Raw genomic sequence first — 16,099 nt, forward strand, 5'->3', positions numbered from 1 at the left:
AACCACAAAATCCTCCTCCACAGTGGTGGAATTCTCAGCAGACTGGATCATGGCAAATAAAAATGTAACTCCACAAAAAGAAAGGTGAAATCCCATATTCATTTGCACCTTGCACAACTCCAGTTTAGTCAATGGGAACCCAGCAGTATAGGAGCGAGATAAGATTCCAGATCATTTCTATTTTAAACTATAGCATTGCTACAGACTGAAACAGAACACTTGAAAAAGCGTGCATCGTAAGAGCTTTCCTCTGCTTAGAAACAAAATGATATATTTTAAACTGGGACAGAGCATAGGAAAGTCAACCAGAGACTAGAAACAGTAATGAGAAGTCAGCAGAACAAAACTGAAATCTCACTTGAACCTTTGTCTGCCTATCAAAACAAAATGGCCCACAGTTTTTTTTTTAAGGCCAGTAAAGACTGAAACTACCTCACCCAGTACAGCTTACATCCAAACTGAAGTGTTTCTGACAGATGGAAAAAAGTGGAGAGAAACCAGAATAAACAGACATCCCTACTTCTGCCTTTAGTAGTGGATCTGACTTTCACAGGGCGCTCAGTACGCCTGTCCATTCCTCCAAACCTCACAGGCACTAGAGCAGCCAGTCTCAACATAACTAGCACTCTGTCTATGCCACTTTCCTATTCGTCTATTAAATGGGAAGAAAAAAAGAAGGGAAGGGAAGGGAAGGGAAGGGAAGGGAAGGGAAGGGAAGGGAAGGGAAGGGAAGGGAAGGGAAGGGAAGGGAAGGGAAGGGAAGGGAAGGGAAGGGAAGGGAAGGGAAGGGAAGGGAAGGGAAGGGAAGGGAAGGGAAGGGAAGGGAAGGGAAGGGAAGGGAAGGGAAGGGAAGGGAAGGGAAGGGAAGGGAAGGGAAGGGAAGGGAAGGGAAGGGAAGGGAAGGGAAGGGAAGGGAAGGGAAGGGAAGGGAAGGGAAGGGAAGGGAAGGGAAGGGAAGGGAAGGGAAGGGAAGGGAAGGGAAGGGAAGGGAAGGGAGAAGAGAAAACGTGGCAACTGATATACTTAATGATTAAGTAAAAGATAAGAAACATTTCCTTTTCAATAGCATAGAGATCAAATCAATAAATCCTGTGCATAGTGCCTGCAATAGACATTACTGTTACTCACTTGAAAATTTAATTCATGGTAATTCTCATTCTTCTTCATTTTTCATCACCCTTAATCACAGGGTAATCACAAGTAATGCACATCCCAAAGAATAATAAAAGATTACCAAAGGCGTGATGACTTTTTCAATCTGACTATAAAAAAAAAAAAAAGAAAAAAAAAAAAAAAACGGAAATTCTGACATTATTAACTTCTATTGATCTTTCTTGTATTTTAAACCCTTTCTTAATGTTCCTGCTTCCTCAGTTATTCCTTTTGCTGTTACGCTGCACGACATTTCTGTGGAGATCCAGCCAGCCTGGATCAGTGCTGTTAAATTTGGATACCTTTCCAACACAAGTACTCCCAAGATATCTTAGCCAACAAAGCCCAGTTCATATTCCAAGTTCTACAAGTAAGACACTGAATTTGGTGTGTAACATCCTTATTTGAAAACACTCTGTGCCTTTGAAGTGGAAGACAACATGTATGATATCAACTTTTACAAAGATTTCAAAACAGTATTTGCCAACAATCACCCAGTAAGCCTGCTGCTGCTAATTGACAGATTCAAAGAAACTATTATAAAGAATAAAGTTACAGGGCACGTGAGTAACTGTGATATGATGGAAAAAGAATTGATCCTGTGGTATCACAAACCTCCTTTAATTCCTTGAAGGAGAAAAGACTAGGTGATATAGGTTGGACTAGGTGATCTTGAAGGTCTCTTCCAGCCTAAATGAGTCTGTGATTCTGTGAAGAACTCTATAAATAAAAGAAATTGGTTCACAAAGTCTAATCTGATAGTCAAAAGGTTTTCAGCAAGAGTCCTCCAAAGAGTCAACTACAAGAACATAAGCAGCAATAAGATATGAGGAGAAGTTTTTTGCAGGAGTTAAGAACTGATAAAATGTAGAAAACAGAAGCCATAAGGAAATCATCATTTCTTCTGGCAGAGGGAGGTCACCAGTGCAGAAGTCATCACTTTGAATTCTGGTGAGATTTGCACTCATACATATGGTATCTTACACATGTATAGATGATTTTGGATTAGCAGCAAGGCAACAAAGTTCACTAATGAGGGATAATTTCCTAAGATCCATAAAGAATTCATAAAGTTAAACTTGAATATGAAGATCTCCAGAAGGCCCTTAGCACACAAAATGTGTTAAGGATGATAAACTGTTGTTGGAGCTCAGTAGGGATCGTAAACTGATGCACCAGAGGGAAAAACAATCTTAGTTTCACATACATAGTGAAATTTTCTGGGCACCACCACATAGCAGTGCGGTCTTGTAGTTTTGGTAAAAAATTCCATGAACAAAATTCAAAATCAAAAACCAAAAAAATCAAAATTCAGTAATAGTAAATTCAGTAGGAAAAAAAGGCAAATAGAATACTATAAATTAGAAATACATAGGGAACAAAATAAGGGTATCATTATCCCCTCTATATACATCTAAAGTTTACCTACATATTGAATGTCAAGTTTATTTGGTTCCTATTTGCCAAAAAGGATATAGTGGAAATGGAGAGGATTCAGATGTAGAGAATAAGAACACCTAGTGTATGAAGGAGCTGTATTAGAAGTCTATAAAAACATGATAGGTATTCAGAGGCTGAATAGAGAAATTACTGTTCAATGTCTTTGCCAACATAGCACCAAGGATAGCAGTATTAAATGAAGACAATTGGAGCCATATTCAAAACCAAGAAAAATACTTAGTTCTTCACACAGCATGCTAGTCCAGTGCGTAGAATTCCAGTGGATACTAGCAGCTTTGATGAGTTGAAGAAACTTGCAAACCAGTTCAGTGAAGAGCAATCTATCAAAGGTACCAAATCCAAGAACACCATTTCTGGAACAGTAAGTCCTGGAGGTATGAACTGTCATCATGCAATTGCCCCACTATTACAGGCTTACCTAGGTTTTTGGCCATTCTCACAGTGATGAGTTGCTGAGCTATGCAGACTTTTGATCGGGCCCAGCACAGCTGTTTTTATGTCCTTATGCTCCAGGGAAAGACATGGCAACTGAGGTAGCTAAAGGAGATCTGCAGTCCCTGCTGAGAGTAAGAGGCCCTCTGATGAGAGACTAGTAAGTTATAAATATGCATCAGTTCAAACTGATCAGAATTGCACTAGGAACCTGATGAAGCGAACAAAACCCTGCCTTCATTAACACAGATAATCTTCCAAAGTGAGGGTTACTGAGCATTGGGTGCTTCTTGTCTTGGAAATGATGAAATTGCCTGCTCTTTTATGAAAAGAGCAGTGTTGTTCCAGTGATGTGCTACATCAGTGTACATCACTATGTGTAACCCATATAGATAAACTGTGAACCAAGAGGGGAACAGATTTGGCAATGAGCATGACAGGAAGGCAGGAACATCCATTATGGGGTTAGCATCAGCTCCAGGACTTAGCCAATTTATTTCACAGGATCACTGCTGCCCAGCTTTCTATGTAAGTGTGTGCCAGAAGTGTCCAAAGCCAAAGAGCCTGAATGTCGTTTGCTGTGACAGAATAAAAAGCAGTTCACCTTAGGAAATTTTACACTATCCACAGTAGCAGATAAAGGTGCTATTCTGCAGGTTTCTATGTTAAATTAGAGATCTACAGGTGTGTACAGTGTAGTCAAGTAAAGACAGTAAAATTAAAAGGAAGCTAAACTAAAAATTGATAACGACATTTTTATGGACGTAAAAGGAGGCCCATGAGGGAAATCAAGTCTAAGCGATTACCAGGGAAATTTGTTTATAGCTGATGATACAGACATTGCCAAAAATGTAAATTTAATCTCTGTCTCAGCAATTGCAAAGGACACTAAAAAGGAAGCGATTTAACACTTCTTATTGGTTGAAGCAGGCAAGAAAAGAACAGAGCATGTCCCAGATCTGTGTTGAGGTTGCTGCTACTATAGATGTTCAGGACACAAGGCAGTGCTTGTAACTACTTTTGACAGCACAGATTACATCTTTCAGTGACATCCACAGCAAATATGCATCTTTGCATTAGAAGTTAGATGACTGAGAAATCTCAGCACATCTGCACCCTACAAAACAGAAAACCACTCAGGAAAGAGGAGGAGGAGAGCAGAAGGCAGACTGGGCAATAACTGAGCCCAGTGAGTCACTGCAAGATACTCACTACCAGTAATGAGAAATCCCCTTATGACTATGTGCAGAAGGACTGGAGACAGTACACTGAGATCTAGCAGAGGGAACAAACCTGCTGAATGTAACAAGGCAATCGGTTACTGGAGAAAGTGGTCATCACTTTCTTCCTGAACAAAACAAGAATGCCAAAACAGATTTGGGTTTTCATACACTTCACATTTCATACATTAGGTAAACTTTACCAATGTCTAGTCCCTTCCATTAAATCCTGTGCCCCGGTCATCTAAGTCATATATTTTGACATGTATTAGCACAACTACCACAACTGATATTCTGAAGATAAAATCACAGTTACCAGACACTGAGCTTCATCTTCAAGAGTAACCACACCATCAGGCCTATATCTGCCATGTAGAATCTAAGCATCCAGCAATTATCTTCAGCAGAATATACAATGCAATAAGAAATCACTATGTTATATTACTGATATTATTACAACACTATTCATTTGTATTTTTTTCATACATTAGATTTTTCTAATGATCCCATAAACACACACAAACACACACCTATGAAATCTAAAATTTTATATTCAACAAATATTTTCCTGGAATAGGACTAGAAAAGTTGGAAGAAAAATAGGAAAACATTTTGCTGCTCAAATGCAAGGACAAGGTATTTCTCTGCTGTTTCACTTGCAGAGTTCAGTCAAGTAAAAAAAGAAGAATGACACTGCTTTTGCTGGAAAATTTTAGTCACAGGATTGGGGCATAAAACCAATAGTACTTTCATTAAAATAGTTTTAATTGCATTAAACATGGATGCAAACCACATGGGTATGATTTCTTGCATGTATTTTAATGACTGTGTGTATGCTTGCATAAAATTTTTAATAAAGAGAATTCAGACAAGTAAACTCATTATGTTATCAGGAGAGAATCCTGAATCACTGATGGCTCCTATATACATTATTTTATTTAGGCAGCTGAGGGGAGAGAGGGCAATCTATTGAAGAGGAGTGAAGTTTTACAATTCTTCAACTCTCTCTCACGTAACTTAATGCTGTTTTACTTTTTCATTCAACGCACTCAGCTGAATATTTTGCACCAGCTGATGTTTGCTGCATCAGTTGAGAACATTTGAAAGCTCTGTCAATGTTCTGAGGTTAAAACAGAAATAATTTTTGGCAAGTTGACTAAAGACACAGCTTATGAATCCCTGAAGTTCATGTTCCCCATAGTTCACCGTTTTTTTTATTACTTATACCATAATTTTTATTAGTTATATCATACCAGATTATATCTTTTTATTCAGTTCCATTAATATTTACTTAGCTTCAACAAATTAAAATTCAACCTTTCCCTTTAGAATTAATTCTCTGCTCATTTCAATTGGCATTTGGGGACTCTGATTCCATACATCAGAAATTCTAAAACAGCAGGTTTCATCACTAACACAATTACTATGAGTCAAATAAAGCTGTTTTTCAAGCTTTTCTTCTCTAAAGGATTGCTAAAAAATATTACTATTTATAATTTTCAGTTCTTTCAGCCCTCATTGTTCAAAGATCCCCGTCCAAAATCTCCTATATTTGATAGACTAGTTCACAGATCATCCAAATTTCCTTCCCAGATAATATGAACCTTCCCCTCTACCCATCCTGGTCAAGACATATCTGAAGTATTTTGTCTAGTTCTGGGCTCCCATCTTACATGGGAGACACAGACATACTGGAATGAGCCCAGTACAGGGCCACGAAGGTGATTAAGTGACTGGAGCGTCTGTCAAGCAAGAAGAGGCTGAAATATCTGGGACTGTGCAGCCTGGAGAAGAAAAAGCTTAGACAGGACTTAGAGTGTATAAATAGGTGATTGTAGGGGAGAGTAGGGAGGGCTTAACCAGGCTCTTCTCAGTAATGCCCATTGACAGCATAAGGGGAAACAGGAACTAATTGAAATATGAGAAATTCCACTTAAATACATATGAAAAAAATGTTATGGGTGGTCAAACACTGGAACAGGCTACCCAGAGCAGTTTCAGAGTCTCCATTCTTAGAGATACTCAAAATCCGACTAGACACGGTGCTAGGCAACGTTGTCTAGCTGTCCCTGCTCTAAGCACGGGGTAGACTCCAGTTCCCTAGGCTCCAGGGGCTTGGATAACCTCCAGCTGTCCCTTCTAACCTCAACAATTCTGTGATTCTGCAATCATTTTTATTCTTACCAACTTTCCCCTTGATAAAATGCAAAAATTATATTTTTTCCTTGATTTAATGTGCTTAGATTACTAGTATCTGAATCTAAAATGATAAATAGTTCTACAAAGACTGTCACTAATACCAAGACCCCCATTCACAGACAAGGCAATCCAGTGATCCAGACAAAGTAGCAAGCCAGGCTAAATTTTTCTTTTCTGTTTGGTTTTGGGGTAGCCATTTTATTTATGTGGGACAGCGCTCCCTTAGTAAAATGAGAATAATAGTATTTCTCCAACTTACCATCCCTTACAATCCTGTAATAATGGTATGTATGTTTTAAAACCAATTCAAGTGATGGTCTTCCTTTCAGGATCAGACTGAAATCAGTAAGGTGCAATGGAAAGCATTATGTAGATTATTCTGTATATTAATTAGTAAAAAATCAATACAAACTATCAGAAATTACCAGAATTATGGTTCAGCTTCTACTTAAGCTTAGCTTAATTATCATGAGGGAAAAGACCATGATAACAGTAGTGAAACAGCACTCACATTAATGTTGGCTTGTTGTTTGTTTTTATTGTTATTATTAACTTCTACAGATGAGCTACATAAAGCAAAATAAACACGGTCTTGCAAAGAAACAAGAAACAGGATGAGCAACTCCTATCACCGTTACTAGAGCAGGAAAGGGGTATGAGACAGACAGACCATTGCTTCTTCTCCCAAATGCCATTCTGTGTAACGCATAGCCACTCGTTTTTACTGCATTAATCTGTAACCTTCCCCGCTATTCCCTCTTAGGAGTTTCGAGCTCTACAGGAATTGGTTGGGACTAACTATGACTATTTTAAATGGAACACATTACTGGGCCATTATTGCTGTGATGTGTTCACAGCAAGTTTCCACATCTTCATATGTCCCAGCAAAACTCCTTCAAATAGTCTTCCCTCAGAATGATCACACGGTGATACTCTTGGAGTACAAACTGATAGAGTCATTGAGCAATGTATTTTGTGAACCTGTAGGCAGCTATTGCATACTTATTTTATGCTACATTCTGTTTAGGGCTTTCTGATACGCTTACACTAAGCCCACCCCAAAACAGGTCATTAGGCCCAGTGATGGGGTATATGAATTAAAGTACTAAATGAGAAGAATCTGACTAGGGAACAGGATCATCTCCTGGGAGGAAGACTGATGTAGGACAAGAGGAACTGAATTCTCACTCTGAAATTACTATTTGTTTCTCGTGTTCTTTTGCCATTTGTGAAAGCTTGGCCACAATCTCTCGTTTGCCCTAGTGTTATCATGTCCTTAAAAATTGGCACTATTAGGCATGAAAAGAGTCAGTAGTGTGGAATTAAAATGGCAATCAGAAGTAGGCAAAAGCATGGTCATACGCAACTGAGTATGTACATGCGTGTGAGCGTCCATGTTTAGAATTGGTAAATGACACCAATACCAGGCTTCTCACACAACTCACTAGTTAACACAGTTCCTAAAACTTCCATACAGAGCTTTGATCCTTCATAAGATCTTTATCATCAAGTTTCTGAAAATATGAATGTTTAAAGATTGGGAAACACACTATACTCACAGATGTGTATTCAAAATTCATGGTCAAGGGGAAGGAGTTCTTTAGTTAGTGAGACCCTTTCTAACGCAGCATTCTACAAAGTGCACTTTCAAACACAGGTGCAACCAACTTGGTCTGAGGAGGGGAGGTAAAGTTTTAAAGAATGCACTAAAAAAAGCCTTGTGTTAGGTGATGCCACTTACACTGCCATTGGATAATGGAGAGCTAAACAAACAAAACTGTTTCTATAGTTTCAAGTTTTCAGATAACTTCTGTCTAATTCCCTTCCCTCATGCGTCTCTACCTGGCTGCAATTCCTCCTCTTACAAGAACTTTACCTCCTTCATAGATTCCTTAGGAGTAGTATTCTATTGTCTCCCCAAATGAAGAAGCACCTAATGGGAGTATGCCCTTTGACTGAAATAACATACTCAAACTCACTTAAAACAGTTGGTCACATTGGTATTTCAAAATGAAATGACCTAAATGCAGACTTCCTCAAGCTAACATTATTTGCCAATTTATTTTGCTCTGTAGATAATTTCCATACTAAGCCTGCCACAATGCATGTCTACTGCATTATTTTGGGATTACCAATGTCACATTTTGAAAACAGAATACAATTTGCAGAATTAATATAAATGATAAAACAGAATCCAGGGTAAGTACATGGCATACTGTTATAGCTTCCACTTACGCAAAATTTCAGGAAGATCTAATTATTTTTAATGAGCAAAGGAAACTCCAGGAAGAACTTCAAAACACAGGTAAGTCAAGATTTTAAATTATACTTGAATAAGAAAACCAAAGAAGCTGGGGGGAGGATTGGTCCTTTTAAAAAGGACTCAAATACCCCGCAAAGCAGCAAAATACCATGAAACCAATACTTTCAGGAATTTCATTCCAATGCCAAGAAACAGAATGTACTCATTGTGACTAATGCATTAAAACACTGAAAATAAATTCTAACAGATTAAAAAGATCTTGTAACAAGTGAAAGGTATACTGAAATCATTCCAAACCTAATCAAGCTTAAGAGTAGGGAAGTCTTTTCCCATTATTATTAAGAATGTAAGCTGGATAAGTAGACTGGGAAACTATAAATTATGGGCAGTAAGAGTAATAAAACATTTTTTAGAAATATGTTTTTAATTAAAAATGAGAAGACAGCCATTTTTACTGAAACTACTTGCTGTACATTCTCGAGTTTGGTCTTCTGTGGTCTCCCACACATATTCATTTCCAATAAAATGTTATTAAACTGGGATGAAACTGGAATGCAGTTCTAAATGCAAAATCAAATCCATGTTTTTCCATGTTTACATTTTTAGGTGAAAATATGAAAATATTTTCAAACCTTTATCACTTAATCCTGAACTTTGTGGTCAGGAAGTACTAATCACCCCTGCCAATCTGCTGTCCAGTTACATGTGCAAACTGTTGTTTCACAAGAATAAAGCAAGCAACAGAAATATTGCACATTACTTTCAGGCTTCAGCTGAGCTTTTAAAACACATGGCCAAATACGTTGCCATGGAAATGTTCTGCAAATACATCTAGAATTTCTTAAGATGGAGCTGAACATCGTTTTTGAAAATAAACTTCTCCTACAAATTCTATGAAATATAATTGCTGTATGCTGTATTCAAGGGCAATAAAATAGGAACTCTTCAATGGCTATTATCTACCATTTATAACGCCTAATGTGATAACAGTATAACTAATACCATTCTGTCCTTCATACATGAAATTAGGCCACTATCTTCCTATGTAAAATACCCATATACTTGTTTTCTTTTATGTTCTTGGACTTTCCTATCAGTCACCACAATAGATTAGCAGCTCCCAAAGTACCAGCCTTGCAATAAAGTTGGCAACAATTATAAACAAAAAGGATAAGTAAAAATTAATTTGGTTTTAAACAACATTCTAAATATTTAAGTTATTAATCTTCCATTTTACAACCCATTAGTATTAGTATGCATCACTGAGCATAATAATTAAAAAGGGGAGAGTTATCTTGCCAAACTTTAAGCGTTATGTTCAGTGAGCTATTTTTAAATCTGATTTGAAACGAAAGGAAAAAAAAAAAAAACCTACTACTGCAAAATGAAGTAAGATCTGTGACTGCAGAATAGCTCAGCTCTGTTACACAATGTGATACGTTCTTTTAAATAACCTGCCACTGTAGGTAAGAGTTGCCCTACACTGTGCTTCATCTGACAAATAAACACATTCACACAATAGCATTGTGTTGCCATGTAAAGACAAAGCAAAATAAAACTGCAATACAGCCTTGCCATTTTACTTTACAGCAAAGGCATAACCTGCTACAGTGACTTAGTTAAAAGAAATCATATTCACAATAAAAACAGGTTGAAAATATATATGCAATAACCTTACATTGTTCAAATAGCAATTCACAACACATTAGATTTCCATGATATACATTGCTCTGCTTATGTAAACAGTCTACCCTATAAATCCTGTAGCAAATCCAACATGAAGCAATTACACAGACAAAGAGACTGTAAATGACCTAAAACTGTAAAACAAACCCTTGTGTTAGAAATATTAGTAAACTATGAGGTCATACCTGATGACTTAAAGACTGTAATGTCTCACCGGTTCCAAGCTGCATGACCTTTCTATTTCCAGAGACCCCCAAAAATTGCATTTCCTGTCTCACAAAAGTGCATCACAGACCCATCTATCTTTCAAAATCTTCTGGGCTAGTGAAGAAAGCATTAACAGCCATTCTGTCCATCAGTAAGTGCTGGAGTCATCACCCTCAAGATATCAGATCTTAAATATAGTTTCCTCCGTGCAGTTACAGACATCCAGTAGTCAAGGAGGCTGACACAGCTATATCACTGATGCTGCTAATGCCATCTGAAAACAGTAAGCTTACTGCTTAAAGCAATCCTGCATCATCCAAACAGAACAAGCCACATCCTTCAACTCCTCACTAGCGTTTTTTTTATAAAACCTAGAGCTGCCATTATAGATTTTGTTTTCATCTGTGGTCAGCTAAAGGAGAAATTAGATATTATGCAACCAGCTTTGCATTAACAAAAGAAAAGCAGCAGATGAAATGACATATCGAGGTTATCAAATTTTGCTTGCATGACCACTCCTCAACAAGCAGTATCACCATTCAGAAGCAGCATCACAATCTGATCCAAAGGAAAATTACCAGAAAGAAATTACAAACAATTTACAGGCAGCAAGGCATTTAAATATCTCTGTGGTACCGAAACAGCTATTTTGTGCAGCCTTATAAATCTGAGTCTCCAAAATTGAAAACATTGCTTGCCTAAGTATTTTGGTGTTTATTTTCAAGAAATTGCATGATCACTGCATTGTTTCCATTACTCCCTGCTAGCAGCCAGAAAACAGCATGCCTTGAAAATGTGCCAGTATTATGACAGCAAAAATGTGTTTTGATATCAAACAAAGCAATCATGCATGGGTTTTTTTCTGATACTAGAGACCTTTCAAGCTAACAAATGCACAGTATCCTCCTTAGTAATTTTTAAACAGTTAGGACTACACAGTAATAACCAGACTTTTTATTCAAAGATGTATTTGATGCAATTGTAAAGCAAAATAGATTCTTACTTAAAATTATTGCTTATATTTGTTTGTGCTATCATTCTAGCAACAAACTTGTGCAAACAAAAATCCCAACACAGAATTAGAAAGAAATATTGCAACCAATACACTAGAAAAGTTTTCATTTCATAACTCTTCTGTATTCTTGACCCAATGAAAAATTACTAGCACTGGCACAGTGAGAAAGTCCTCTAGTGACAGGCTGTGCATAACATTAAACACACAGGAACATTACCTCAACACATGCTAAACACATATTCCTAGTGAATGAGTTTTACAGACAAATAAAACTTGGGGAAAAAGACAGAAATCATTCTTAATTAAACTGTATTGGCTCAAATAGCTTGCATGTTTTCAAATTAATTTTGATGTCCTTCTTTACTTTGAAATACAAGCAGAAGCTGAAAGTAGGAGCAAATGGTTCTAAATTAATTCACCCAGATCATATTCTGTTAGTTTAACATTATTATTATACACTTGTAGTAATTGCTCTTTTGAGCAACTTACAGTTAATCAAGTTTGGCTTACAGTCATTCACATTATGACACTGATAATAGCAAACTGGTCTCATCCATGAATACCACTTATCTCCCTTTACAGAGAAAAATTGTCTTCTATAAAATTTTAATTGTTTCACTTCATACAGCATGCTACTGCCTCAACATAAGGACTCTTCACCTACAGGGAAAGGAACTCACTTAGTCACACATTCCTAAAGGGTCTCCACTGGCATGTGGTTAGGTATAGAAAATTCCTGGCTAAGGTAGCCATCTTCAGTAACAGATGCTAGTTAGCAAAGCCCTAGGAGGCTTTAAGTGCACAAGGGAACCAAATCAGGCCAGACTTGACACTGCTTTTTATATTCTCCAAGAGAGTTAACCTAGAGGCCTAACAACCTGATGCTACTATTTCAGTCCTGATGATAGTGGCAGTCAGGGCGCTGCTTCAAACACTGGCAATGTTCTTGAAAGCTGACACTTCCAAAGTGCTTCCAGAATAATTCATGAATCCACTTTCAACCAAAAAAAAAATTACTAAATTCTGTGCACTGGATATAAATACATATGCAAGCAGACAAAAAGCCCTTCAGAAAATAGACTGGAGTGATTCAGCAATAAAAGAAGAGGAAAATTGCTTTCCCTGATCAGTGTGGAATAGGAATATCTCTCAAGTTAATATTTTCATTTCAAAAGATAATTTAAAATAAATGACGATACATCATTTCTAAGTAATTACTAAGTATTAATGTATTTATTCCTATGCAAACACTCAGTTCTTCAATGCTATATTCAGATCAGTAGCTGCTTACACCTACATAGGGGAGTACAACCACAGGAGTACAGTCCATACACTGCTGACAACCTTTTCTAAGACCCCACATGCCACGCAGCCAGTATACAGAGGCCAGCACCATGATATTAAAAAAGCAAATGACCAAATAAAGAAAATTGGAAGTTGCCAACTCACCTCTCATAAATACTATGTAGGCTCTCTCTATGCTAATCTATTACATGATGATCTCCCTTCAAAGAGTGAAAACACACAAAGCTAGGAGATACAATCACTGATGTCAGAAACATAATTTAGAATTTCTATGCACAAGGACTACAAAATCTCTCTGCAGTTGGAGATGTGAAGAACTCATGAGGCAATAAGGGACATTATAGAATAATATCTCCCTGAGTTAGGTTAAAATCTCAGTACAAATTCTAAATGCACTTAGAAGTATACAGTATTTCTTTGTGCATATTATCGCAGCTGCAGAAGCTTTTCCCAAAAGATATTCCATATTTTAATTCATGGCAATATAATTACCATTTTGCAAATGTGAAAATTTTAACATTTCATTAGCAATGGGTATAGACAGGTGTAAATACAATAACGTTTTATAGTTATTTGACAAATGTTAAAGCAAAAAGCTGATAGTCCATTCCCTTTGGAGAATCAACAGGTATCTCTTTACAGCATACAGAAGCATTATTCACAATATACAGTTTGATCTTATTTTATTTTTTCTTCAGAGAAAAAGAGCAAGAATTAAAAAAAAAAAAAAAAGGCAAATTCAGAGTTCCTATGGATTATGTAAGATGAAACAACGGTCACTCTGAATCCATCACAAACCAGCTTTATGTCAGAGACCTGACAAAAGCAGGTAGCAAGTAGACAGCAGAAGATCCATCACTCAACTTTTGAGATTCAATTTAAGTCAGATTTGCTAGTACTAGCAATCATGACAGAGAACATTTGAGATCAATTAAAAGTATCGCAGATTATAAAAGTAAGGTGAAATGATGTAGTGCTGTACCAAACAAGCTGGAAGAAAAACACTGAGACATATTCCTCAGCAACATTTTGAAGAAACAACTTTACTATGTGTATTAGTGGCTACAGCACAAGCAATATGAACGATGCCAAAAATCACAGTTCGGGTTTGTTCAAAAAGCTTCTGATGACAGTATTAGAAAGCACTGCTAATACAAGAGAAATGGAACATCAACAGGAAGACTTGAATTACTTTTAGGACCACAAGAATAAAACTGAGGTAAAATTTAATAATGCAAAATGCAATGATGTGAACTTAAGATCACTGAGTTTCTGCTAGAAATTGAGAGCTCGGGAGCTGAAAACCACAGTGGGAGAACTGAGGGGGTAAAAGCTGATCACAGAGTAATTATGAGCTACCAATGTGATGTCCCTATGGAAAAGGAAATGAAATCTTTAAATTACCAGAGAAGATATTTCTCATATACAGATATCAATATTAATGCAATAATATGAAGCTTATTAAAAGCATATTGTTCATGATTCTGATCATCTATGCTTAAAAAAATTAATTCAAACTGCAAGAGATAAAGACTTCTACAAAGGTCAAGGAAATTTGGAGAAGAAACTGAAAGGGTTTGTTTTGCTTAGCTTAACAAAGTAAAGACTAAAGGGGAGGTCTGTGTAACTGTGAAGATGCCAGTGACAAGGAAAAGCATAAATATTTGGTAAAAGAACTATTGTGAAACAAGCATAAATACATAAAATTTGTAATGCTGTTAGTTTGGGTGTTGTTTTCACTACCTATCAGAAGCTGAAGGTCTGCAAGAGCAAGAAACCAAAGACCAAGACTATGCCTTTCTTTCCTATATATTTGCAGGACAGGATCATGAAAATGCAGGGGTGAAGAAAAATAGCTGAAATTTAATGAACAGCAGGATTAGTAATGATAGCAGTACTGAGAAAATTCAAGAGACTAAACCTACTGGAAATAAGTTTAGAACCCTGAACCAAATTAAAAATAAATAAATCAAAGTTTAAAAATTAAATAAACACAAATGACTCAGCAACAGCTGGCTTCTGTACTGAAGACACCAAGGTTTCTTCTTGATACACTGAATGGTATTAGCAATATAAATAATTTCTCTTAACCAAAATAATTCATCAGATCTTAAGTTTCAGCTGATCATTTACATCAACACAGATTCAAAAATATCTTTGTACTTGAGTGGAATAAGCTCAAAAGTAATTAACGATAGCCTATTCCTCTTTAATCCTAATGAAAGGACTGTTTCTATTACCTTCCTTTAGTCTACATATTTCCGTCTTACTTAATTCTCCCATTAAATTACTGAGAGTGGGGCATGTTGTAAAATGTAAAAACCCTTCTCTAGGCAAAAAATAAATCCATTTAGAAAATATAAGTTTAAATTTATTAACTCTGTGAAATCTTGTGATAATTTATGGATATGCTTGCTCTGTTCTCTTGAATGAAATACTGTTCAAAGACTCTCCTTTTGCGATTATTTCAACAGGCATTACATAAATCTAATCAGCTCATCTGTGGATAACCATGACTGTGCTTAAAGGAAACTTGAAGTATTTATAAAACAAAATAGAAAATGAGCAGAGACAGACCTGAACCACCACTGCATAGTCAAAATGTACAAAGGAACTGCTTGGTTCCAACTTTTCCTAACAGTTAATACAGCAGTATCAAAATCTGACGCGCCAAATACCCCATAATCAATGTTTCTGCACCCTGGCACTAAAACTGAAGCCTGTATCCACTCTCTGATGATCCAGGTCGCTGCTGCTGACAAATTAGAATAAATGCATAACAAACAGTGGAAAAAAAAAAGAAAAAGAAAAAGAAAAAGAAAAAGAAAAAGAAAAAGAAAAAGAAAAAGAAAAAGAAAAAGAAAAAGAAAAAGAAAAAGAAAAAGAAAAAGAAAAAGAAAAAGAAAAAGAAAAAGAAAAAGAAAAAGAAAAAGAAAAAGAAAAAGAAAAAGAAAAAGAAAAAGAAAAAGGAAAAGGAAAAGGAAAAGGAAAAGGAAAAAAAAAAAAAAAAGGGAAAATATTTCTTACCGATATTTTAAATTCAAAAACATCTTGAAAATGCCTGGCAACCCAATCCCCAAAAGACAATGCAGGAGAAAGCAGAGATCCCCTGTGTTTCAGACTGTTGATGAACACAGAGTCTAAAGGTGCAGACATATA

General features: G+C 36.5%; 1 protein-coding gene across 8 annotated transcripts in view; it reads right to left on the bottom strand.

Annotated features, from left to right (window-relative positions):
• The window catches only part of SLC4A10 (solute carrier family 4 member 10), a 155,825-nt gene that overhangs the window by 110,826 nt on the left and 28,900 nt on the right, over window positions 1-16,099 (bottom strand). For 6 of the 8 annotated variants that reach the window (XR_004253395.1, XR_004253396.1, XM_032189819.1 and 3 more), the window contains exon 1: window positions 10,599-10,898. The exons of 1 other annotated variant lie outside the window; for it this stretch is intronic. Coding sequence is in view for 4 of the 7 variants with exons in the window: in XM_032189819.1 (XP_032045710.1) it covers window positions 10,599-10,679 (81 nt within the window). In the remaining 3 variants the exon portion in view is untranslated. Of the gene's footprint in view, window positions 1-10,598; window positions 10,899-16,099 lie in introns of those variants that run through there. One more of the 8 variants, XM_032189820.1, reaches the window with a different exon arrangement.

Source organism: Aythya fuligula, chromosome 6, assembly GCF_009819795.1.
Source record: "Aythya fuligula isolate bAytFul2 chromosome 6, bAytFul2.pri, whole genome shotgun sequence".
Classification (NCBI taxonomy): domain Eukaryota; kingdom Metazoa; phylum Chordata; class Aves; order Anseriformes; family Anatidae; genus Aythya; species Aythya fuligula.